The sequence below is a fragment of the Theobroma cacao genome, chromosome 9 (genome assembly GCF_000208745.1).
Source record: "Theobroma cacao cultivar B97-61/B2 chromosome 9, Criollo_cocoa_genome_V2, whole genome shotgun sequence".
Taxonomy (NCBI): Eukaryota; Viridiplantae; Streptophyta; class Magnoliopsida; order Malvales; family Malvaceae; genus Theobroma; species Theobroma cacao.
The window spans coordinates 4836824-4862918 of NC_030858.1; the positions used below are offsets into that span (position 1 = coordinate 4836824).

Here is a 26095-nt window from a genome sequence, read left to right on the forward strand (position 1 = left end):
TCCTCTATCCTGTCCTTGTTCATACACAACAGCTCCCTTACAGAGAAGGCCTTACTAATTCAGCTAGAAAGATAGACATGGCTATAGAGAATGAGCAACCTGCTGTTGGACTATCAAAGGTTGCAGTTTCTGAAACTCATGGAGAAGACTCTCCATACTTTGCAGGTTGGAAAGCATACGATGAAAACCCTTACGATGAATCAAGCAACCAGTCAGGAGTCATACAGATGGGACTGGCTGAAAATCAAGTAAGTGTCAGGGCAAAGCAGTTATCTAAAAACAGCAAAAGAAGCAATTAGAATTTGCATGTAATGTTGTTTGTTGTTCCTCGAACAGGTTTCATTTGATTTACTGGAGAAGTACTTGGAAGAGCACTCGGAAGCATCTAGCTGGGGGATAGGAGCACCTGGCTTTAGAGAAAATGCTTTGTTCCAAGACTACCATGGACTGAAATCTTTCCGACAGGTACTTTCCTTGAACCTCAAGATTGTTATTTTTACCTAACACTTTCATATATAGGCACAAAACCAGAAAGCAGCTATAGTATTGCAACCCGACTAAACCATGTTCATTTTGCACACAGGCTATGGCAAATTTCATGGAGCAAATTAGAGGGGGAAGAGCAAAATTCGACCCTGATAGAATAGTCCTGACTGCAGGCGCAACTGCAGCTAATGAGCTATTAACATTTATTTTGGCAGATCCTGGGGATGCTTTGCTGGTTCCAACTCCATACTATCCAGGGTAAGAACAAGTTCGAATAAGAACTTTTTTCTCGGAATTTCATTTCCCATGCACTGCCATGCTCATTCATATTTTTAAACAAAGTAATAAATTGAACTGTTTTGTTTCCTCCAGATTAGACAGAGATCTGAGGTGGAGGACCGGTGTAAAAATTGTCCCAATCCATTGCGATAGCTCAAACAACTTCCAAGTTACACCTGAAGCTCTGGAAGCTGCATACGAATGTGCAGAATCCATGAACTTGAAAGTAAGAGGAGTACTGATAACAAACCCCTCCAATCCGTTGGGTGCAACAATCCAAAGATCAGTCCTGGAAGAGATTCTTGAATTCGTCACACGCAAAAACATTCACCTTGTCTCAGATGAAATTTACTCTGGATCAACCTTCTCATCATCCGAATTTATAAGCATTGCAGAAATTCTTGAAGCTCATGACTACAAAAATTCTGAAAGAGTTCACATTGTTTACAGTCTTTCTAAAGATCTTGGCCTTCCAGGTTTTAGAGTCGGAACAATATATTCCTACAATGACAAGGTTGTCACAACTGCCAGGAGGATGTCTAGCTTCACCTTGATTTCTTCTCAAACACAACATCTCTTGGCCTGCATGTTGTCTAACAAGGAATTTACCGAGAACTACATCAAGACGAACAGAGAGAGTCTGAGAAAGAGATATGAAATGATCATCAAAGGGTTGAAAAATGCGGGGATTGAGTGTTTGAAAGGCAATGCTGGTTTATTTTGCTGGATGAATCTAAGTCCATTGTTGGAGGAATCTACAAGAGAGGGCGAATTGGCTCTTTGGAAGGTTATCTTGAACGAAGTGAGGCTAAACATATCACCAGGATCTTCTTGCCATTGCTCTGAACCAGGATGGTTCAGGGTCTGTTTTGCAAACATGAGTGAGCAGACGCTAGAAGTTGCACTGGAAAGAATACATAAACTCATGGAACAAAGAAAGAGCAAAGAAACCTAAAATAATATTCTCGGTAAATCAGTCATATTCACCAAGTTTTTAGTGGGGTTCTTACCCATTTAGATTCTTTGGACGACGTAACCCGCTTGAAGGTTTGGGTTGGTGTCATTAAAATGTAAAGAAATATTTTTATTTTGAGATTCTTGTTTAGGTGTACGTGATTATATTCTTGTTTTCTTGCTTCTGGTAAGCAAGTTCCCTAGAAATTCTTCCATTTATTTAATTGGAAGAACTTCTGCTGTTGTTTTCTCTTGTCACCTAAACTACTTAAATTATATATACTATTGTCTTTGATTTACTTTGTAATGTCTTTGACTTGGTCATTATTTAATTCAAGCAAGAAATGTGCTTGCTTTTGAAATCCTCAGCTCCACACAATCAAGGTTTTTTTTCCTTCTTGGGTCTAAAAAAAATTACTTAATCAAATTGGCTACCAACCAACCAAGGGAAGTAAGTCAATTCAGAAGGCTCCACAGTGTCATGAAATCAGGATTATGTAGATAGGCGTGGAAGGTCAAATAGCTCCCAAGATACATATTTATGTCCACATGAATTTTTCCAGCTTTAAGATAATTTTCCCACCTCACATTATCATTTTGAAGCAATAGATAAGTGTGTTGGACTACTTTGAGTTTTGTGAGAATGGATGATAATCAAACCCTTATGCATATTCGAGATTAAACTTTAAATGAAGTAATACGATTTTTTATCATAATTGATCTCGTATTTCATTTCAAATCTTAAAGTTTTAATATTCATAAAATGAAACAGTACGATTTTTTATTATGATATATCTCGCATATCATTTCAAATCTTTATGATTCAAAAGTAAATATATTTATTTAACATCTAATCAAAAAGTTAAATCTAAAAGTTTTATTTGATGGAAGCTATTTCCATGTCATCGAACAGATTATAATTTTTTTTTCTTGTTATGCGTATTTCATTTCAAATCTTAAAATTTTAACATTTATAAAATAAAACAGTAAAATTTTTTATTATGATTTATCTCGCATAACATTTTAAATTCTTATGATTCAAAAGTAAATACATTTGTTTAACATCTAATCAAAAAGTTAAATCTAAAAGTTTTATTTGATGGAAACTATTCACATGTCATCGAACAGATTAGAATTTCTTTTCTTGCTATGCTACATGGTTTTTTAGGCCAAGTGATGTAGCTAGGCAATTACTTGCTGCAACCCACACCATGCAAAAGACGCACACACATCTGTGTATGATGTGACGCCTTGCATATCATACTTCACAGATAAAGGTTAACTATGAAGAAAACCAGTCACACTTGTTTTCTTTGTAATTATCCTACTTTGCATTTGAAAATATATATAAAAAAAATCATAATCCTTCAGAAATATAGCAAGTTTGGTTCTGGGTTTCACAGCTCTAAATCAAATCTTTTCATTTTTCTCATATATTTATGCTTTTATATTTAAAAACTGTACCTGGCAACTATGAATAGGGTAGGAGATAGAGACATGCTCCCTGCAAATATGTTTTTGAGCTGGATTGTGGATATGAGTTTTTGTTTTTGTATATGGATTCAGATGAAGGGTCATGGCACCTTATTTTTGTTTGGGTGCTAGGTTGCTGGTATTTTTGTTTTACGGCTTCTGTAAAAGGTCTAAAGGAAAGGGTTTGTAGGTTTCTTCATGACCTGCGTCCTGGGATGTTTTCGTTCCAGAGGAAAGTTTTCCTTCCCAGTGAATCAATGCAAGCTCTTATGATTTTCAAAAAAAAAAATAAAAGTGTACCTGGCAACTTGAGATATAATCCATTATCCACCCAAATTAATTATGCAGTTGTTGGGTTCAGCTGAAAATCTTCTGAGCAAAACACCCATAAATTATCAATGTATTAGTTGGCTTATCATCACCACATTCTCTTGAAATAATTATTAAGTTGGTTAAAGAGATAACAATGAATAAAGTAGCGGCCAGAGCCACACACCANCCGCCCTCTAATTAACCCCATGGCTGGCTAGGTTGGAAAGCTGGACTTTGAATCTTTTGACATTAGAAGGTTTTTTTTTCTTTCTTCGTTTGGGGCCAACACATATTTCAGTTGATCCTATCAATTGTCATAATGAGGGCATGCTCAATAACACTAAGCTTGATTAAGATGTACTGATAATTAGATACTTTAACGACTGCATGGCTTGATTTTATTTATAATGTAATAATTAGTACATAAGATATACATACAATATTCTATGCAATTAAGTTATATATATAAAAGTTTGCGTATGATCATAACTAAACACCGAATTAATGGGCCACCGGTAATTAATCATACCATTTTTAGTGTTGGAAAATCAAGCGAGATTATTGGGAGTGATTACATCTTATCATTAGAGTGATTAGGCCTTAGTTTGTTTATCTATGTATCATTCAGAACATCTCATCGACAACTAACGTTTTATGTGCTATGATATGATATTTATCTAATCATACATTATATGCTAACTTAATCTAGCTATAGTTGATTTGATTAAAAAAAGGCAAGTCCTATTGGCAGGATAATTGTTTGCACAAATTAAGCATCAATCAATTTTATGAACCTCGAGAAATATTAGTGGTCATGAATTATACTAATCTTTAGGAAGAAGACATAATACTACTATTAAGCTTCCCTGTGAGGAAAAAATTTTTTTATTGGTAACTTTTTAGAGCAATATTTGACTTCAATAAGGGCATTTTCAAATTGTAATTAAAAATCAAATTAAAGATTAATATTGTTAATTAAATATTTGAAAAATTCCGAACAATCTGAAATAATCCCTACTTAAAAACGATTGAGAATAACACTAATGGCTTTGATTTAAAATTTTGTAGTCAACTGATTTTCTTTTTGCCAAAAGTAGGATATGCTATTATTTTAATAATCATTAAATTATTGTAAAACTAAAAACTTCAAAAAGATCAAATTGATTTTAAAATATAAAAAAGGAAAGAAATACATGAAGAAAAAAAAATTTGAAAGACAGAGAGCATGTTGGCACACGTGTGAACATTGTGGTTAGGATCCTATTTTCTCCGAAGGCCTGAGCAGCTCTGTTGACAAATTTTACAGTTTCGTAGTCAAAAGTCAGCCGAAAGCCAAAAAAGTTAATTGAATGACAGCCGTTGAGATCGACTCACAGGAGGACAAATCGTGAATGCCCCCATGATAAAAGCCACGTAAGCAGATGATGGAATGGTCATAAACTTACATCCTGGCAGCCAGCCACTTGGATGCATTGCTAAGAAAAACGGGGCAGTTTTGGTTGCGTAATCTGCGGCTGCCACGGGAGGCAACGGTCCACATTTGATCACGATCCATTCCAATCAGGGAAGGGAACAATTGGGATGGGAAAGCTTGAAAAGTTTTAGTGATGGAATGATTGTAAGGATGGATGGCATGTCAAAGATGTGTTGTTTAATCAAAGATTTACATGGTACAAATGATATCACTTTCCAAAGTCCAAACACATTATCCCAACAACATAGTACCAAAGCTAATCATTCAACTCTATGCAATAATACAACCTTTTTGCCATAAATGTTACTAGTCTTCGAGTTGGACGATAAGAATCCTAATCAGTTTTGACTTATTATCGGGTTACAATTTCTTGGGACCCAATTTTTTTTCTTCAAGTCAGTTTAATTTTTTTGCCACAATGTTTTTATATTTGTCCGTACAAGCACAACCAGCACTGTGAGAGTATATTCGTCAAATGAGACTTATTTTTCGATTATGTAGTTTAATCCGAACTCCGTCCATCGTTTTCATTCTTGCAACTTGAGATAAGTCTAAACAACACCCTGTTTAATAATTTTTTAATGACTTATATTTATCTTATTTCGATCAATTTATTTTAATAACAAATATAGTCATCTATTAGTCTGGCGTAGATCTTGGTCAAAATTTCCCTCTTATTACTCTGGCTAGATCTAGTCTTCTAGCCAAGCACATCAGGCATTGATCACGCAGCCCAACCCCAAATTTAAATTATGAGTTAAATAAATAGTCATATGGCCGGTTAGCCATTAATTTATTTGACCTATAATTGACAAGTGAATAAATTATTAACTATATGTTCCCATAACTATAATTTTGCTCACGTGTTGTTGCAGGGCAAAATTTTTTTATTTGAATCATTTGTAATTTTTTAAATATTTATCCTTTTTACATATCTTAATATACATATGTATAAAATAACATGAATATCTCATAAAATTATTTGCAACATTATTTATTAATAATTAATATTACTTAAATATTTTCATTTTTTGTTCATATTATAATCATAATATTGTTGATATAATTAATTAAAATTTTCCAGAGTTTGTTTTAAGATTTAGCTAATAGAATAAAATACAATGGAAAAGATAAAATTAGTACATAACTATTGTATGTAATGATAAGTGTATCTATCTCCTTATCAAAAAGTGGTTTCTAATCCTCAATCTAAAAAAATTAAGTGTGAATATGATTTTCATACATTATATCACTTCTCATAAATGAGTATATTACATATAAATTATTTAAACCTTTTGAGTTTATTATATAATCTTATTTTTTTGTATAATCAATTAAGTATACTATATTTATGCTACACATTCTCCACTTTCATTTCTTTCTTTGTTTGACAATATAAAAAAATAGTCTGAAAGAAATTATTTTGAATCTATGTAAATAAACATATAAGTATAATACATTACCGTATAAAAATAAAATAATTAGTTTTTAAAAAGAAAATTAAAAATTTAAAAACAATTTAACATTTACATTATAATTAAATAGCTTTAATTATATATTTTTGTATTCTTTATTATCCTTGAATTAATATTTATTTGATATTCTTTTATTTAATAACTCATATATGATTTTATCAAATAGTAATTAAATATTTTAAATATGTTATTTAATTATATATTTTTTTTATTCAATTAGGTGTATTTTTTGTATGTCACGCTTATTTTTTATTTAATAATAATATGTTTGTATCACGCTATGTTCATCTCTTTTTCCTTTTTTTTTTCTTTCTTTTAATATATTAAAATAAAACAAGGCCCTTAATTAGTAGGGTCTAAGAGGCCTTAATTAGCTGATAGTCGGCTAATTAAGGTTCCTTAGGAACCTTACTTTTCTATTATGTAATATAATTTAATTGTAAGTTAAACAAATTGATAAATTGTCACTTTTGTTAATGATGAGCCTACATGTTTCGGTAAAATGGCTATACCAACTATTAAATTACTGACCCATTTAAAATATTTTCATAATAAAATTTAATGATATATCTCACTTGATAATTTCAAAATACGATCCATTATTGTGACACAAGATGACATAAAATTACATAGATTTTAGTTTATAATTATCGTGTTTTGTATATTAATTATATTAATACATTTAAAATATGATGATTATGTGTCTTAAACTCTCTTAATTTATTTAAAACTTTTTTAACTCATTTAATTAATTAAGATATCTTGCCAACCTACATAATTTGACTCATACAACCCATTTATGAACTTTTTTAATATAAGCATTTAAAAGACTATTTAACTCTGTTAAAACGAGTTTAAACAATTAAATTTAACATGCTTAATGGATATATTATTTTGTTATAATATTTTAAGATTGTTAATTTGAAATTTTAATATTGAAGTTACATGTTTTATTAACAAATATTTTTGAATGTAAACATGTTATTTTATTAAAAATTAATTTAAACAAGTTAATCATTTTAAAACATATTATCAATATCATATAAAATTTAATCTAACATGTAATGGTATCGTATTATGTAAAATATTTATTAAACATAATTGTTTAAGTTTTAATTCATTGACATATTTAATTAATTATGTTATTTTTAAATTTATTTATATAATTATTAATATTTTATGTTTAAACGATATAATTAAAGTAATTAAAGGACGTGAACACAAATTAGAATATACTCTAATCTCACCTTTATAAGTTATTCACAATTAAAACCTGTACAAATCACATGCATCATGTGAAAAATATGGGCCAATAAAAGGACCCAAAATGTTGGGCCTTATTCTAATTTTTACAAGCTAGAAACATGGGCTGCTGAAAGGCTCTTCTTCAAGACTAAGAGAGATAGAATCCACGCTGCAGAAGAAAAGGCCCAACAACCATTTGTGAGGACTGAGGAGAACTGAAATAATAAAAAAAAAAGAACTGAAATAAATTCCTGGAAATCGCAAACTGACCCCTGAAAATTACAGAATTTAAAACAGAACCTCAAGTAAAACCCCAATAGGGTCATGAGCGAACAAATCTACCGATCCCAAAAAGCTAGCTTTCTCAGTCTCTCGCTTTTCTTTCTCAGGTAAGCGGCGAGAGAAGCCAGGGCCACCCTACATCCCACTCTCGTCTTTGCCTTCAATCAACAACACGCTCTGTTTAATCTTTTATTTTTTTCTCTCATCAAAGGTAAGATTCACTTCCTTTTCTTAGATCTACAATTTATTTGATCTTAAAACATCTCTCAGTTTTCTCTTATCGTTTTATTCTCAGATCTATTGATTTTAAAACTCGATCACTATCAATAGTTCTTTTATTTCCACTATTGATTGCATTTTATGTGGATTTTTAGGGTTTTAATTTGCTGATTTCATGTTATTCTCAATTGCAACATTTTTTTTTGCTATTTTAGGTTTTCTAAGGCGTTTTTGGAAAAAGAAATTTGATTTTTTAAAATTGTTTTATGTCTTATTTACGGTGCAGATTTGAGGTGAGAAGTTGATGGCGTCAAAGTTGCAGCAGTTGCAATCTAAGGCGTGTCAAGCGTCGAAATTTGTGTCCAAGCACGGAACTGCTTACTACAGGCAGTTGTTGGAGCAGAACAAGCAATACATTCAGGAGCCGCCGACAGTGGAGAAGTGCAATGAGTTGTCTAAGCAGCTCTTGTACACTCGCCTAGCTAGGTATTTGTCACTTGCCTTTTGTTATTTGCGCCTCTCATTTTGCCGCCTTGAAGACTTTGAATTCTGATAAATTGATTGCAATGTGTCGTTTAGTATCTGATTTCCCTTTCCCTATATTTTTTTTGCAATGTGTCAATATATTTTGCTTGCATTATTGAGGTACTGAATTCGCCTGCATAAAAATTGACTACTAAGTGTATGTTAACATGTTATTTATGTATGGCACCTAGATTAATCATATACTCAAAATGTCATGTTTGTTAGCCCGTGTCACTGTGAGTTTATTGTTATCTCTTCCACCATCAAAAGTTTTGGCAAGGAAAAAAAGACAGTGAGATATGGCTTATATCACGTCTTTAGATGTCAAAGATTTTGTTTGTAGAGCTCCTAAGATCTGAGGTCTAAAATAACAAAATGATTGAAATTTCCTCTGTTGAACAGACTGCCACAGAGACTAACACAGTGAAGGAAATATGTTATGATTAGTCCAAAAAATCAATCAAGTTGATTCCCAGCAGTATTTTTCGGGCACAAACCAAGTGAATTTTTGTTTTTGACAGAGTTAGCGGCAAATAAAGTTGTTCTGCACGTGATTTCAGTTTTGAGTAGTGAAAATCATGCAGTCATAATGTCTTTGGTCATATAGGTGTAAGTTGTCCGCTGCAATTTTTAAGTAATGAGTATGGTGCTTTTATCGGTATCTACTAATTTTGTTTATGATATGAAAGTCTATGTGGTTGTTAGTAGAATTGGACAAATTGATAGTGTTTATGGCATGTTACTTAGGGCATGGCATTGTTAATCCTTGAGCATTGATGTTGCTTGTTCTAAAGGCCGCAAAATACTCACCTCTAGTATAATTTGTTCTTGATCTTCTCATATTTTTATGTTTATCTTGCATTATACATGAATTTTACAGTTTTTCAGTACATCCAGGTGTCCCATGTTTTGGTTGAGATACAAAGTTTGTGGATGAAGCATGGGTATTAGGATTCTGGTCCGTGAGAGATGAGTTTTCTTTGTCACGTTAATAGGAAGGTTCTTGATGGTGATTGTGAGAGAAAATTGTTCAATAGGACAACTTGGATTTAATGCAAGCTAGTGAAATTCTTGCAGTTGAGATTGGAAGACCTTCGATGATCTTCTGGCAGTATATGGAGAAGCCATTTTCTGGCAATTTCTCTGGAAAAACATTTCATTTTGTTACTCCTAACTCTCAGTATGTGACTCATGTTTGGGAGTTTGCCAGTTTCATCTTGAGAAGGATGGGTAGTGAATGAACCAGCCTTGCAACTTACCAGTAAATACAGGAACTTTTTGAGTTCATGAGCACAAAATAATGAGACTGTGCCATTCTATTTAACATTCTGGAAATTTCAGTGACTGTGCATGTGATGTCGTATGAACTTCCGAAACGGAAGAGAATAAAAGAACAATAACAATGTGGCTGGGTTTCTTATGATCGTGCATGTTGGAAAGAGTCAATGATAATGCTTCCATGTCTACTTGTGTATTTATTTGCAATTTCCTCTTTGTTATATGCCATCTCTTTAGAAACAAATATTAGATTATTCTATGGAGGCAGAAATACTGGTAAAAAATGAGAATCACCAGTGCATATAACAATAACTCCTTTTGATGCAATTTTTGCAGTATCCCTGGCCGTTATGAGTCATTCTGGAAGGAGCTTGATTATGTCAAGAATCTGTGGAAGAACAGGCAAGAACTAAAAGTTGAAGATGCTGGTATTGCTGCTTTGTTTGGGCTGGAGTGCTTTGCATGGTATTGTGCTGGTGAGATAGTGGGAAGGGGTTTTACTTTCACTGGTTACTATGTCTGAGGGTGATCAGCTGGTGGAAGGTCTTTCAGGGAGTTGGATGTGTATGCCTTTATCGTCTCGTTTGCACAATTGAATTGCGTCCACTCTAGATGCACATTTTTGTTATTTCGTGAAATTTTTGAAGCTGAGAAATCAGTGGTTAACTTGATAGCCTGAATAAGCCTTTCTATTGTTATGTTATCTTAACAGAGAATCTACTGCAACCAATGATTGATGATAATGGTGCAAATCACTCTCAACTTATTTACACTAAACTTCCAATCTGTTGCTATTCCTAATGTTAACCAGCCAAATGTTAGCAAACTTTTTGACGTGGTTGGATGATCGATTCTAACATTAACGGCCTAACCTGGACTAATAATATTTAACTAGTTTCTGTGACTCAGATTTCCTTTGCAGAGGATAACAGCTTTGTTGGTGCTTTTAACAGTTGGTTGGCATCTGTCCAGGGATCACCAATGGTCGCCCCGACATATTTTTACTATTTTAGTGGTTGTATTTGCTAGATGAAGAGCTTTTCTGTCATTTGGGTTTAAACTTGGATCTCATCAAGGCCATCACATAATCAATATAGTGTCAGTCACCAATCTATGTTTAATTCTTCAGTTTATTTGTCCATGAAGCTGCTCCTGAATCTTGATTTCGAATTTGAGCAATATAGTGCGATGGATTTCGACCAGTATATGAGATAAATACTAGAGCATCAATTGCTCTTGGTTTGATATTTGCCGGAAATGAAGATCAAAAGCTTTTTTCTTTTCGGCCTGGAAAGAAGTAATCAGAGACCTAGCACATCAAACTTTTGCTGCATTTCGTCCTCTTTTACTTACTACATTCATTCTGACCTTGAAAATATCTATATTAAGATATATCTTGAATAAATATACAAATAAAGAAGGAAGGCGTAAATGTCGATCGCGATTCGCGAGTGAATTAAATCCACATACGAAATACTGGTCCAGCCCATTGAACGGATTCCGCGCTGGCACTTGGCTCCGGAGCTCCCAATGCTTGGAAGGGGGTTTTTCGTAATTTCCTCATTTTCTTGTGTCGTTGCGCGGCTTTACCGTGCTCGAAAGAAGAACAATGTTAGACAAAATTGTTATGACGACCTGAATCAGTAGGTCAACTCGAGGAAGAAAAGAAACTTGTATTGAACGACGAATCGGTGACAGAATGCCGTCCGGTGCTGTTATTCCTGCTCGGACACGTGTCGTAGCAATGTTTGCCTTCGTCTTCGTCTTCCTCACAGGCTTCGCTGATTCCGTCACCAATGATTCCAAGGTCTAATATTTTCAAAACCCTAGCTCTCTATTCCTCTTTCCAATAAGTATGAGAATTCAAATGACCGAATCCAATTGTTAAATTTTCTGTTCACTCCGTTTCAAAAATTAGTTGTTGAAACAGTAATTTTATATAATTACGCAGGTAAAATGTAGCAGAACCTGCATAGCTGAAAACTGTAATTGTGAGTTCCATCTTCTTTATCTCTGGAATTACCTACTTGAGAATTCAACTAGGTTTTTTTGTTTTTTCATTAAATCTTTTTCTTAATTAATTTCTAATATGGAATGAAGCGGTTGGAATCCGATACGGGAAGTATTGCGGGGTAGGGTGGTCTGGCTGTCCCGGGGAAAAACCGTGCGACGATCTAGACGCTTGTTGCAAGATCCACGACAAGTGCGTCGAGAAGAAAGGTCCCAATATTCTCTCGTCATTATATAATTGACATATTTACCAATCTGCCCACTTTTCCATTTGTAATTGTTGGCACTAGTTTCCCTCTCTCTGAGATTGTTTGATAACAATGAAGGTAAAACAGAATACCGTAATGCAGTCGTTCGTTCACAGGTTTGATTAACGTGGGATGCCATGAGAAGTTTAAGAGCTGCATAAAGAAAGTACAAAAATCCGGTAAGGTTGGATTTTCTCGGAATTGCCCCATTGAAACAGCTGTGCCTACCATGGTGCAGGGTATGGATATGGCCATCTTATTGAGCCGCTTAGGCGGCACCAGGCTTGATGAACTCTGATTTCTCAGCTTGTAGTTTGAGAGAATTTGATTGGATTTTCTCATTTAACTGTAGATTATTCCATTTGATGGGAATTTTGATGCCATGTATTTTTAATGAAGATTGAAGAACAAGAATTTTCATTTTTCTTGTTTGTCAAAAACAGCATCTACAGATTGGCCACTAGTTGATGTTTACCCCACAACCAATTGGACTGGCTAAAACTGACCTAATCACCATTTAGTTTAGCAACCAAATGGTGGAGGCTTTCGACTTACAAGTTTCACCGGACATGTTGTCATGTCAGCAGGAATTTTTGAACAATAATGACATTTACTTCTTTGGGAGACTAATATTCGTAGCATTACCTAGCATAAGAACTATGCCAAAGTTGAAAACTATAAAACAAAAACAATAATGGCTTCTTCTTTCCTAGGGAATTAATATGCGACTTGAATCCGTTGACATTATCATGAAATTTTGATATCTTAATCATCTAACATTATAAATATTTTTAATAATTATTCAAAATATATTTATATCACTAGAAATTCTATTAATTTTTTTACGTAATTTTTTAATCTTATATTCAAAATTGATAATTACGGTAATGTGACGTTACTTTACTAGATTTTGGACATTACCTCTTAAATAGTACATCTTATAAATTTCATTTATTCTATTAATTTTTTGTGGATTACATTTTCGTATCATTAAAATGTAAGAACAAGAAGTGTTATGATAGAAATCCAAAAATATAAATGCATACTCGTAAAAGAAATAGAAAACATATTTTTCTTGCAATATTAAACCAAAAATAAAAAGTCTTGGAATATGAATCCTTACTTACCGCAGAAATGAAGTTGATCAACCATGAGTATGGTTCTAAGAAGCTACTTTGACTTTTATTTCTTACCCAGAGTTTTGATAGAAAATTATGTCCACGTGGCGTAAAACTAAAGCTGGTTAGGAGACAAAAAAGAAAAGAAACTGAAAGGGGCAATCTGGTAAATCCCGAATGTGAATTTCCGTGTCCCCTCTCTTAATCAAATGCTGACCCACAGCTTTTCTTACGCGGTTCCCAATCTGAGTGTTCTAATCAGATTCGTTTACTGACAAGCACAAGAAATTAAGAAACAGGAAAAAGGGCAGAAGGTTTATTTTTTCGAAAAGAAAACGGAAAAAGGCGAGAAGGAAAGAACGAAATTCAATTTCCGCGAAAGTCCAATCGATTCGTATAACTTTCTTCATCTCTAAGATCCCAAAGGTTCCGTTTATGATCATCGCTCAAATCGATATCACATCTCACTTTCTGCGGCCCCTTGAAAAAAAAAAAAAAAACCTTTTAATCCCTTCCACTCCCTTATTATCGATTTATCAGACACGCACCAAAAAAAGAAAAAAAAATATGCTTCACAGGAGCTTCAAGCCTGCCAAATGGTAATTCTTTTTCTTAATTTTAATTGTTTTATCGATTGAATTTTGGGTGGTTTTTCGATTGAAGACGAAGTGATCGTTTGACTTTTTTTAGTTTTGATTGGTTTTGGTTTTTTGAATTTTGACTTGATGCAGCAAGATAGCTTTAAAGCTAGCCATACCGCGAATAAAGCTAATGAAGAACAAGAGAGAAGCACAGGTTAAGCAGTTAAAGAGGGAATTGGCTCAATTGCTGGAGTCAGGGCAGGATCAGACGGCCAGAATTCGGGTATTCAATTTGATCAAAGTTTTATAATCTTGACTTTGTTTGTATTTGTGGTATTAATTTTGGGTTTTTTTTTTTTCAGGTTGAGCATGTGGTTAGGGAAGAAAAGACTGTGGCAGCATATAATCTTCTTGAGATATACTGTGAACTTATTGTGGCACGTATGCCCATCATTGAAGCCCAAAAGTGTGTAAAAATACTTTCTTTAGTATTTTGTATTTTGATTTTATTCTTCTTTGAATGTTTTGCTAGAGATGCTTATGGAATTAGTGAAACTTTCACTGAGTTTGCAAATGTTTGAACAAATAGAGGAAAATAGACCACCATTGTTAAAGCAATTGGACTTGGTCTTTGGAACTCATAAGTTGCCTTAATCTCTGGGGAAAGTCACATTCAATCCAACTGCCAAAAACTACTTTGATTTGAAATAAGTGGCTTTCCATTAGAGTGTAGGGCACCTCTTTGTTTCGTTGAATTTAAATAGCTGGATACGCGTGCTTAAATGCATAAACAGATAAACATGTATGGATGGAGAAACGTATAGTGGCTGGTTCATTGAGAGATGGTTTTATAAATCTTTGGGTCTTTCTGCCAGATTAAATTTTGCCGATTGTTATTGTTTTAATTACTTTAGGTTGTATTTTGCTTACTTGAATTTTCAGAAACTGTCCCATTGATTTGAAGGAAGCAATTGCAAGTGTCATATTTGCATCTGCAAGGTGTGAAGAGATACCAGAACTCAAGGATGTCTCCAAACATTTTACAGCAAAATATGGAAAAGAATTCACTTCTGCTGCTCTTGAACTGCGTCCTAATTGTGGTGTTGGTCGTATGGTGAGTTTGAACAGGAGGTCTACTCAGGAATGAACAATAGTTGAAATGTAATAATCAGCATATTAGACCAATCTGAAGTTTGATAGTAGTATTATTGACCGATGCTTATGTTGTTTCTTTTAGTTGGTTGAGAAATTATCTGTGAAAGCACCTGATGGTCCAACCAAACTAAAAATTTTGACTGCAATTGCTGAGGAGCACAACATCAAGTGGGACCCCGAATCATTTGGAGCAAAAGAATCAAAGCCTTATGATGACTTGCTGGTAAGACTAGTATAGTGCACAAAAGGTTATTTTTTGTTTGATGTGCCAACAATATAATCTCGCTTAGGATACTCAGAGAAATATTCAATTATGAAGTGGTTGTATATTGTTATTTGTTTGTCAAAGATTGAAGGATTTGCTCAACAACTTATGTTCTTTGCATATAAATTTACTTGTGCAGAATGGACCTAATACTTTTACAGAGGCCTCCAAAACTTTGGCAGATCCTCCTAATGCACAAGCTTCACCCACTCTCTATGAGCAGAGACCTCCAGGTGTTCAAGTTCCTTATTATGATAAGGGACCTCCTAATGTTCAAGCTCCACAACACATTGAAAAAAATGATGCGCCTGAAAGCTTCTATGAGCACAGCTCAATATCATCTTCTCATCCTAAGAATTTTCATTATTCAAATAGTAGAGCCGATAATTCAATGTCCTCTGGAACTCATCCTCCAAATTCAAAACCTGATGGTATGTTAATTATTAGATTCAAACATACTGATCTATCGACTCTTTGTGTCTTGTTGTCTTTTTTTTTTTTTTCATTTAGCTTATTCATTTGCCAGTTAATTATTAGTATATATTTGGGTGCTCTGTTTTGCAGGAACTAAAAATCAAGGGATTGAATTTAGGAATTCATATTCTGGGAATGAGCATTCTTTCTCTTCACCAAGGCAGCATTGGAATATGGAATTCAAGGATGCTACTGCTGCTGCCCAGGCAGCTGCAGAATCTGCAGAGCGAGCAAGTATGGCTGCCCGAGCTGCTGCTGAACTTTCAAGCCGCGGAAATATCTCTCAGCAGTATTCAACAGAATCACATATGTCATCTGCTCAGGGTATGAAAGATGGGGAGCAAAAGTATGCTGGCTCAGCATCTCAAAATGAACATCTTGCTGGACATCCAGTTAATTTTTCCCTTCATGGAAGGAATTCTAGGAATTATGAACAAACTGACAGCAATGAACAACATAACTGGGTAGAGGAGGCTGAAAATGTTTATAGTAACATTGTGAGGAGCGGTGATAAATCTACTCAAGGTTCCTTTAAGTCTACTGCAGCTTCCTTCAATGAAAAACCATCGGTGAATAATCGAACTGCAGATGCATATTCTCAAAGAAACTCATCTGAGGGCAGGCAGATGGAGCATTTTGCTGAATTAAGTATGAAGAGAAACTCAGGTGAAAATGGGATGCAATTTGTGAATGAACTGCATGATATTAAGAATCCTCAGAATGTTGATTATTATGAAGTCAGGGTCAGGGAACAATCAAGCGCTTCTTCTTCTCTTTTTCAATCAAACACTTCTACTGATGATCATGATGTTGTCTCTAATTTAAATCGGCAGAAGTCAGAAAATTATAAGGGAAACTCAGGCAAAACTGGGGCGCTATTTGTGAATGAACTGCATGATACAAAGAATTCTGAGAATGCTGATTATCATGAAGTAAGGATCGGAAAGCAATCAAGCTATTCTTCATCTCATTCTCGTTCAAGTACTTTTACTGATGATGATGATGATGTTGTATCAAATTCAAACCGTCAGAAGTCAGGAAATAATTCTGGTGACGATTCTTTTCTTCTCAATGATAAAGGAAGCCTTCAAAGAAGCACAAAAGAAACAAAAGATTCTTATGACAATGCTTCAGCAGTTTTTGATGATTATGGATCAGATAATGTTGGATGTAATTTTGATTTGGAGGAAGAGCATAAGGTACATGAATACAGTATGAACTTTTCATCTCCAGGTCAAAGATCACCTACTTATCCATTTACAAGTATAAATTCTTGGAGCATTGAGCAGAATGTTGAGTCATCTGCAAAGCCCATTTCACAGTCGCATATTTTTTCGGAGCAGCAGTCTACTCCTGTCTTCTTTGAAAGTTCAACTAGCTCTGCAGTTCCTTCACATGGAGATGACTTGCCCGTGACTTTTGATAATTACAGCCCTAGTTCAGAAAGTGAAGAGGAGGTAGACAAATCTAATTTTGTTAGGAACACTGATCCTAGTATAGGTAGTCATAAAAAGATTATCGGTTCCCACCAAGCTGAAAACAGTATTTTCACTCCCCAGTTAGCTGAAGGCATGGAAGATACTGAACCTTCTAAAGATTCTAGTCTGGAAGAAAGTAAGGAATTGAACTTTGGAAACTTGACAGGTGGGCTTCGAAATAAGGGTTATAGGCATCTACTACCATATTCAAAAATTCAGCAAGGCAATGCTCTATCCCCTATAGAGGCGGCCACTCATCCATCGACCAGAAGTAAGCAATCATCCCCTCCTGCAGCAGTGGAGGCTTCAGTTAGTTCTGGATCTTACAGTCAAGAGCCACACAGTCAGAAACGGGAAGTAGAAGTGAATAGAAAACTCAGCACGAGAACATCAGTTACTTATTTCGATTCTAGTGATGATGACTCTGAGGAGGAACAACCAAAACAAACTTTTAGTAGCACCCAAGACCAATATAACAAAATTCCAAGCTTTGAAGAAAATAAAAGATCTAGCTTAAGGGTCTCTGACCCATATTTTGGTTCAGGAAATGGTGATTTTGATGAGGATCTTCCTAAAACAAGTTTAAGTGCTCGTTCAAATGCTGGTTTTTCTCGAAGGACTAAGGCCTCTCCTTCAAATTCAAGGAGAAGTTCCAATCTTAAAGCTACAGTTTCCTCTGAGCCAGCAGTAGTTTCTGACTATGGTAGGGAGAAGAATTCCTCGTCAAGGAGTTCTAATGCTGATGTAGCTCTGCCAAAGACTCAGCCTCAGAAAAAGAACTCAGATCACTGGGAAAGTTTTCAGCATCCCCGATCGGCAGCACAAGCAACTTCAAAGCTGGTTTCAGATGCCAAAAGGTCTTCATTTGATGGAAGTTTGAAATCATCAGAAAAGGAACAGCCATCCACTTCTGTCCCAAAGATTATATCATCAGGAAGTGCCAAAAGTTTGAAGGCTCAAACTTCAATTGGAGCGGGACCATCTAGGGAGAATGCTAGTCATGTTCACCCAAAGCTTCCTGATTATGATATCTTGACCGCACACTTAAATTCTCTCAGACAGAATCGCCAATGAATATAGGTGCTTTTGGCATTCTGATAAGATGTGTTACATTACCACTACTAGTTTCTATGTGCATGTTTATACAGGTTCTTTTTGAGGTTTATAGGAATGTGAAATATAACATGTCCAACTAGAATCAAAATATTATTTGTTTATTGATTTGTTTGATATACTTCTTTGATTTGGAACTTGCTGTAATAAATAGAGACTGGAGAATCGGGTGGAATAAGTTTCTCAGGCTGAGTTTTGGTGGTTCAGTGTTGTGTTTTCGGCTTATATTAGCATGCAATATCATCAGTTTTTTTGGACATGAATATGTGAAGAGAGTAATTTAGCCATTGAGCATGATGTCTATATTAACATGATTCAAGCGATTATGCCCTCTAAATCATTTGCAGCCATGGCTTCTGTGTGAAATTCCTGCTTTTGCTCGAGCAATTTAATGTTGTCCAAGGATGCAATAAAATCGTGTGGAAGGGTGCAAGGGCTTTCTTAGTATTCTCTACCTTGACTTGTTGGGTAAACCAGGCATCATTCTCCGATGACCGGGCCTGTACCAAAGTTGACCATGTTTTTGTTAAGGTGTAGTTTCAATGGCTACTTCTACTACTTAATAAACTTTTGCGTGTACAGAACTTCAAAACAAATAGTAGGTTTGGTTAATTCACTTGTTGTAACTCATGTATCTTGATTCTTTTGCTTAATTTTGACAGTTTTTTCTTTCTTTTTAACTTTTTTTCTGTAATACAAATACTGTAGTATCAAATGTCTATCATTTGTCGAGGGTTTTATTGTGAAAGAAAGAGATTTACGGTAAAATATTTAAACACTTTTAAATTTTGATCAAAATTATATAGAAGTTCATTAATTTACGAAATAGATATTTTACTCAAAAAAAAAATCTATCGTCAAACTCATAAGTCCAATAGTTAGGATTATAGTAATATTTTTTAGGTAATTTTACTCTCGAGCATGTCAAAGATTACAATATTGTATAAATCTTTATGTTTCATTTAATTTTTTTTTTAAATACCTTTCAAGCTAGATCCAGCCGAATCCGCAGAGGTCGGATTGGATTTGGTCAGAGAATTGGAAGTAAGTTTTTTTCAAAAATAAAAAAAATAAAAAATAAAAAGATATTTTAGTCTTTTTACTTTTTTTGTTAAGGATATTAAGGTTTTTGAAGCGAAATGTCTATTTTTCAAACCATCAGATTTTTATGTAATTTTGATGAAAATTTCAAAATGTCTAGATATTTTACCCAAAGATTTAATTACCTTGCATAATTAATTATTAATTTAAAAGAAAAGGAAAAATACTTCTTATTTGACAATTACATTGAACTTTACGTGCATGGGCACCTTCACAAGATCAGGAAGAATGTAAAGCTCGTGGGTTCCTACTTCCTAGCTAGTGCATTTTTCTCATGATGTGATAAAATGTAGAGAAAAAGAAAATTTTGATAACTTCCTCGTAATTAAAAGTTAATATATACATTGTAGATAGTTGATTTTGGTTAATTTTTATTATCTGAAAAATTAATTTATTGTGTAACATTATATAAAGAATAATGAGTACAACCATTACAAGTGAAGCACTACTTCACGCAGAACAAGTAAAATAAGTGGATCATTACTCCATGTGAAACAATTAATACAAGTAGAACAACTATTTCGCACAGAATAATAATTTCACAGAGATGACAATGAAGTAATTTGGAATAGGTGTCAAAGTTCATAGGTTGTTTTCATTTTGAGATGTTTCGAAGAGTTTGGTTTGGTGGCTCAGATATGGAAGTAGTTAAGATGTATTTCTCTTAACCTTTCTCTGAAGTTCAAGTGTTTCACCTTCCTTTCTTGTTCTCATATACTTGTTCACATACACCTTCTTCTCTTATGCCTATTCACGTATAGCTTCTTCTCTTATATCTATTTACGTATAACTTCTTCTCTTGTACCTGTTCACGTACAACTTTTCTCTATTAGCTCCTACTCGAAAACAAGTCTCATTAAATAATCACATAATAAGTTTCTAACCGTTACTCAATATTAACTCTCAGTAACAGTTACCTAACATTAAATTTCTCCTTAATGGTATCATTCATTACGTGTATTAAAACTTTTTCTTGTAACCGTTACTTCTGACACTATATATAAAGCCTTCACAATTAAAAAAAGAGACTTTCTCCTTCACTTTCAGAATTACCCGACTTTTACTCAAAGCTTTTCTCTTTAGCCTATTCTCATTTAGAACACCTATTCTTTTCTTATTCTCTTTCAATTGCCATGTACTTCAGAAACTGCTTCAATCTTCCTCTCCGTTACCTCAAGTACATCTCTTACTTGTTTGCAACGCTTCATCAACCCCATTTACATATACTTATCAAAAATTTAAATATTTGATTTAATGATAGATATATATATTTCACTTTTTTTAAAATAAAAATAAAAACAGAAAAATGCGTTAATTAAGTTAGAGAAAATACTTGAGAATGAAAGAAATTTAAATCGAATAAATAATTTATTTATTTAAACTTTTAAAGGACATCAAGTTGGTGTGAGCTTAATTCATCTATAGTTGTATATTAATACACATATATTTAGCATCATCTGCAGGCTCTCTAAGCTTTCATCAGACCTTTGCACGATCCATATGATCAGTTGTTAGGCTAAGAAACTACTAAGGTATACCCTTCTTTTCTCCTTCAACATTCTTGTTAGAGATTTAATTTATTAACCATATGAATTCCTACGACTTTAATAGCACAGTAACAAAATTGTGTCCTTGTTTCTCAAGCACGTTGTTGCAGAGAATGGAAAATACCCCGAATAAATCACTTCTCAAGCATTATAAAGGGTTGTTGCAGAGTATTGACTTGTATGAGGTATCTTTCATCAATTCTTTCAATGTATCAGTTTATGCAGTTTTCAGTGATCCTTTATAAAGAAATGGAGCGAAGTTCTTATGGGGCAATTTTATGTGACAGTATATCATGGAAACCAGCGTGTACCCTAGGGAACCAGCACCTCTCACGGAGCTCAGGATTGCTACTGCAAACCATCCATGGTAAATCTTTCTTTATTGACTGTTTTATCGGATTATTCCTGTTGGATTTCATTGTCTGAAATTAACATGAAGAAACGATAACATTCGTTTTAAAACTGTGTGATTGCATTTTGATTATCTGCAAAGCAGAAGAAACAATTCTGAGGTATCTGCCAGGGACACTGATAGTCCTATTTTTTTTCCAGGTTCTTCATGAGTGCTGCGCCCGATGCAGCTCAGTTAATGGGGATGCTCCTTAAGATAGTGAATGCAAAGAAGACAATCGAAATTGGTGTTTATACTGGGTATTCTCTTCTCCTGACAGCTCTTTCCATCCCAGATGATGGCAAGGTATTTGCACTGCACCTCTCCATTTCATTGTCTCTGATAAGTCTATTTGCCATAATCTCCTTATACATAAGTGAAATTCATCTTTGCAGATTGTAGCCATAGATATAAACAGGGAAACATATGAGATTGGTCTGCCCATTATCCGAAAAGCTGGTGTTGAACACAAAATCGACTTCATCGAGTCCCAAGCTATACCAGTTCTGGACAAGCTTCTAAAAAATTTAAGCACTAAATATCCACCCTATAAATCTCTATTCCCATTTTGTATTACAATTCTCGAACTCCAATGAGTCAAACTCATTTTCTTCTTTGTTTTTTTATTTCATCAGAAAGAGAGTGAAGGGAGTTTTGATTTTGCATTTGTTGATGCGAACAAGGATGATTACATGAATTATCATGAGAGAATTTTGAAGCTAGTGAAGGTTGGTGGCCTAATCATCTATGACAACACTCTCTGGAGAGGCACGGTTGCTCTACCTGAAGAGGCTGTTTCAGAAGACAGAAGGGATTCCAGGAGGTCCATAATCGAGTTTAACAAATCCATTGCAACTGATCATCGCCTGGAAATCTCTCTTGCTCCATGTGGTGATGGGATGACCATTTGCAGGCGTATATGCTGATGTTCTTCTTCACTTCTCCCAAGGATCTTGAAATAAATGAAAGCATGTTGGAAGATCCCACTATTTACTGACAATAAGCATCAGAACACTCGGATGAAAATAAGATTAGCACAAAAGTTGAATCACAATTCACTTTGGGTGAGTGGCAATGAACTAACGACGTGTGACAATGATATCCTAATCTTATTGTCCGCTCCCAAATTTATTCCCGCTTTAGCCAGACAAAGAAAGAATTAATGTAGAGCTGTTGTTCTTATATGCATATGTGGCTGCATTCTGACATGTCACGTCGTTCTTACATGCTTGAGTACAGGACGTCACGTGTTTAGACCGAAAACAACCCAAACTTTTTAGTCACCAAAACAATCTCTTTGTACCTTATTTTTCTTTTCACGAATTGAGACAATTGGGATCATCGACGTTTTCCTGATCGCTGCTATCTGAAACGGCAATAAGGGTCAAAGCCAGCACCTTGTTCACATCTCCGGGGTAATCTATCTCTCAATTATTTTGGTCCGCATTTAAAACTGTGGGAATTTCTCCTGCTGTGAAGGCTATTATTAGATAGCTCAACTTAATCAAATCTAATCATCTCGATAACCTTTCACACCAAACGAAACTTTCTGTTGATATACGGGTTCATCTTCTTCCCGTCTTATCTATGTTTCAAAGTTTTGAACTTTGTATCTGCATATTGGTACTTCTTGTCCAAACAGGATCCTTCTATTGTTTCATTTGCCACGGGACTCAAGGATCGACTCGCTTGCCCTTTTAATTATGAACTTCATGTTTCTATTGATATGTTTATGCAGATAATTCAAATTGAAACAGAAAACTTTTGGTTGGTTTATTTGTTAAAGGTTATTGCTTTTGGGAATGAGGGTTTTGATAAGGAGTGGTCAATGATTAGGATACTTTTTGGGATTTATTGATTTGATTGGACTAATGTAAGTTGTTTCTTGGAAACACCGATTAACAAACTTTGGTTTTCCTTGAAAATTCGAAGTTAAGTCACTTTTGATCTGTAGCAAATGAATGCGTAGGATAGGTAAGTCCTGTTCTGTTTTCTCACAACTACTTTCTGGACCTAAATCTGATCATGTTTTTCAACTGTAACTAATATTTCTAACTCTAAAATGTATTATCATCGAATTATACATATTGAATTTGATCAAATTGTGTTTTCCCTCCTGTAATAAACATTAGCAAAATTTTGGTAAATGTTTCCCCTTAACAACTTTGGGTTGCCATTGGTTAATTTATGTTCCAATTAAAACCTTGACTGATAATATTAGTTGTGCTATTGATGTTATATGTGGTCTCATAAATATTGGACTTGAGTCATGAATGTTAGTGGTGACTATGACTCCCAACTTATAAACCATGTTACAATTACATTTCATCGTGGACTTTTAGAACTAGTTTCCTAGCAATTGTTTTCTATTGTAAAATGTGAGTTATTGGTAGAAACAGTTTGAGAGCTATGGATAATGAAAAGAAAGAATCAACAAGTTTCAGTAAGGGATTACTGCAGAGTGAAGAACTGTATCAGGTATAGTATATCTCTCAATCATTTTATTTCTTATTCTGTTGTTTAGATTCTTAATAGATACTACAATAATGTGGCAGTATATCCTAGGGACTAGTGTGTATCCCCGTGAATCAGAGCACTTGAAAGAGCTAAGGGATATCACTGCTACCCACCCAAGGTAATATGGTACTCTTCACATTCATTTTAGTTAAAATTTTTTTTTCGCCTACCACTCTCATTTTCTTGGTAATTGACTCAAACCAAAGTAGATTCAGTAGGTGCTCCAAGCACCACAGGGTGAAACCATTGGCTCTAATCTTAGTTTCCACATTGGAGCAGTAAAAACCAATAATATAAACTGATAACTTGTGGTTCTTAAAATGATTCAGTTCAGAGGGCATAAAGTCCATAATCAGAGCCCTTAAAATTTCACCAACAATGAAAATTGATTTGTTTCTAGACCTCTTAACCAATGGAGCCAAAGACAATAAATGGTATATTTACAACTAGATAACCATGTACTCTGTTAGCTTCTAAAGTGAAGTGATTGTCTTGGACTTTGTAGCATTTTATCCAGGAGCATAATTAACTTGTTACTTTCCAGGGCTGTAATGGCTACTGCACCTGATGCAGGGCAGCTAATTGCCTTGCTCTTGAAGCTAATAAATGCAAAAAGGACAATTGAAGTTGGAGTTTTCACTGGATACTCTCTTCTCCTTACTGCTCTTACAATTCCTGAAGATGGCAAGGTAAACAATCCATCTATTCTATAAAGACTAATATCTTAGTCCAAGAGTAAACAATCTGCATGTGGACCTGTGTAAAATAACATGCAAGTATACCCTGATTTCCTCTAAGGGCTTTTTTACTCGCTTTGTATGAAACTGTCTTGAAGACCATTTACTTGATGTTCTCTATACTTTTTTAACTGTGCATGTTAGTGCAGATTGTAGCCATAGATATGAATCGAGAGGCATATGAGATAGGGTTACCAATTATCAGAAGAGCTGGTGTTGATAACAAAATTGACTTCATAGAGTCTGAAGCTTTACCTGTCCTTGATCAGCTTCTTGAAGATGTAAGGATTCCTTCTTAGTTGTCCTAGTACAAAATCATTTTATATTCCATAAGTTCTACATTTCGTTGCTTAGCATCTTGCATTTGTCATCCAAATCAAGATTTTTGCTAATATTTCACTTTTATGTTATGGGGGGTAATTCTCATTGTGGGATTGTGGATTTGTTGCAGCCTGGAAATGAAAACGGCTTTGACTTTGCTTTTATTGATGCTGACAAGATCAATTACTGGAACTACCATGAGAGATTGATGAAATTGGTGAAGGTAGGTGGGATTGTTGTATATGATAACACACTGTGGGCAGGAACAGTTGCATTGTCTGAACAGAGCACTCCAGAGGCAATGAGAGAGGGCAGGCAGAGAACACTGGACGTTAACAAATTGCTTGCAGCTGATTCTCGTGTCCAAATTTCACTTGCACCACTAGGTGATGGGATCACAATCTGCAGGCGTATTCTCTGAATTCTTGAAGTTATAAATTGTTAGGCTCGACAAAGCTACACCATTGCGCTTGTTTATAGTTCTTCTTAGCCTCAGAAGTATCAGTTTCAGTTTCAATAACTGCTGTATGAGTTACTCTTCAATCAATGAATATTCATATTCTTCAAAGTTACCGTTCTGTTCAAATTTTATTTCGTAGGTCAGATTTCAAAGGACATCAGTGATGTAGAGGCTCAGACTTTTAAAATTGATAATTAAGCATTCATCCCAACATTGTTATCATCATTGGTTAATTCTGCTTAGTTCTTGTATTATTTTTTATATTATGTATTCACTGCATTGTTTTGGTACTGCACTTTTGGATGTTCAAAAAAAGAATCTGCACTCAGATGTGTTAAGCCATTAATGTAGCAGTAGATATATGCCTTTCTCCTTGGAGCAAATGTTTATGCAACCAGCACAGGAAAAGCAATAGTTGCATCACAGTCTACCTGGTTGAACCCAATCAAGAGGGAGAAGAATCTACTGCACTTTCGCATGCCTTAACAATTCCAGTGGAACGCTGTGTTTTCATTTCCTCTGTGACACAGCCTCATCTCAGTACTGGCTCCAGAATTACTCCCATTAAACTCCTGAG

General features: G+C 34.5%; 5 protein-coding genes and 1 pseudogene across 6 annotated transcripts; all 6 read left to right on the top strand.

The window, feature by feature from the left end:
* LOC18588438 (1-aminocyclopropane-1-carboxylate synthase 7) lies at positions 1-1902 on the top strand. The gene is made up of 4 exons (XM_018127047.1): positions 1-248; positions 337-465; positions 584-744; positions 859-1902. The coding sequence occupies exons 1-4, from the start codon at positions 78-80 to the stop codon at positions 1718-1720; spliced, it is 1323 nt and encodes a 440-aa protein (XP_017982536.1). The 5' UTR covers positions 1-77; the 3' UTR covers positions 1721-1902.
* LOC18588439 lies at positions 7964-10779 on the top strand. Its single transcript, XM_007012845.2, has 3 exons — positions 7964-8191; positions 8486-8685; positions 10339-10779. Exons 2-3 carry the CDS (start codon positions 8504-8506, stop codon positions 10523-10525), a joined length of 369 nt encoding a protein of 122 aa, XP_007012907.1. The 5' UTR covers positions 7964-8191; positions 8486-8503; the 3' UTR covers positions 10526-10779.
* LOC18588440 (probable phospholipase A2 homolog 1) lies at positions 11338-12684 on the top strand. Its single transcript, XM_007012846.2, has 4 exons — positions 11338-11809; positions 11954-11993; positions 12103-12222; positions 12377-12684. Exons 1-4 carry the CDS (start codon positions 11702-11704, stop codon positions 12556-12558), a joined length of 450 nt encoding a protein of 149 aa, XP_007012908.2. The 5' UTR covers positions 11338-11701; the 3' UTR covers positions 12559-12684.
* Positions 13632-18703, top strand: LOC18588441. The gene is made up of 7 exons (XM_007012847.2): positions 13632-13977; positions 14110-14242; positions 14322-14425; positions 14902-15073; positions 15197-15337; positions 15519-15810; positions 15944-18703. The coding sequence occupies exons 1-7, from the start codon at positions 13814-13816 to the stop codon at positions 18403-18405; spliced, it is 3468 nt and encodes a 1155-aa protein (XP_007012909.2). The 5' UTR covers positions 13632-13813; the 3' UTR covers positions 18406-18703.
* On the top strand, positions 21206-22559 carry LOC18588442 (annotated as a pseudogene).
* Positions 22757-25738, top strand: LOC18588443 (probable caffeoyl-CoA O-methyltransferase At4g26220). 2 transcript variants are annotated; one of them, XM_007012853.2, is made up of 6 exons: positions 22757-22898; positions 23883-23961; positions 24039-24118; positions 24545-24689; positions 24887-25018; positions 25189-25738. In XM_007012853.2, exons 2-6 carry the CDS (start codon positions 23893-23895, stop codon positions 25477-25479), a joined length of 717 nt encoding a protein of 238 aa, XP_007012915.2. In that variant the 5' UTR covers positions 22757-22898; positions 23883-23892; the 3' UTR covers positions 25480-25738. The 2 variants fall into 2 exon arrangements, with proteins under 2 accessions (XP_007012915.2, XP_017982021.1); XM_018126532.1 differs by having other exon boundaries at positions 22758-22898; positions 23877-23961.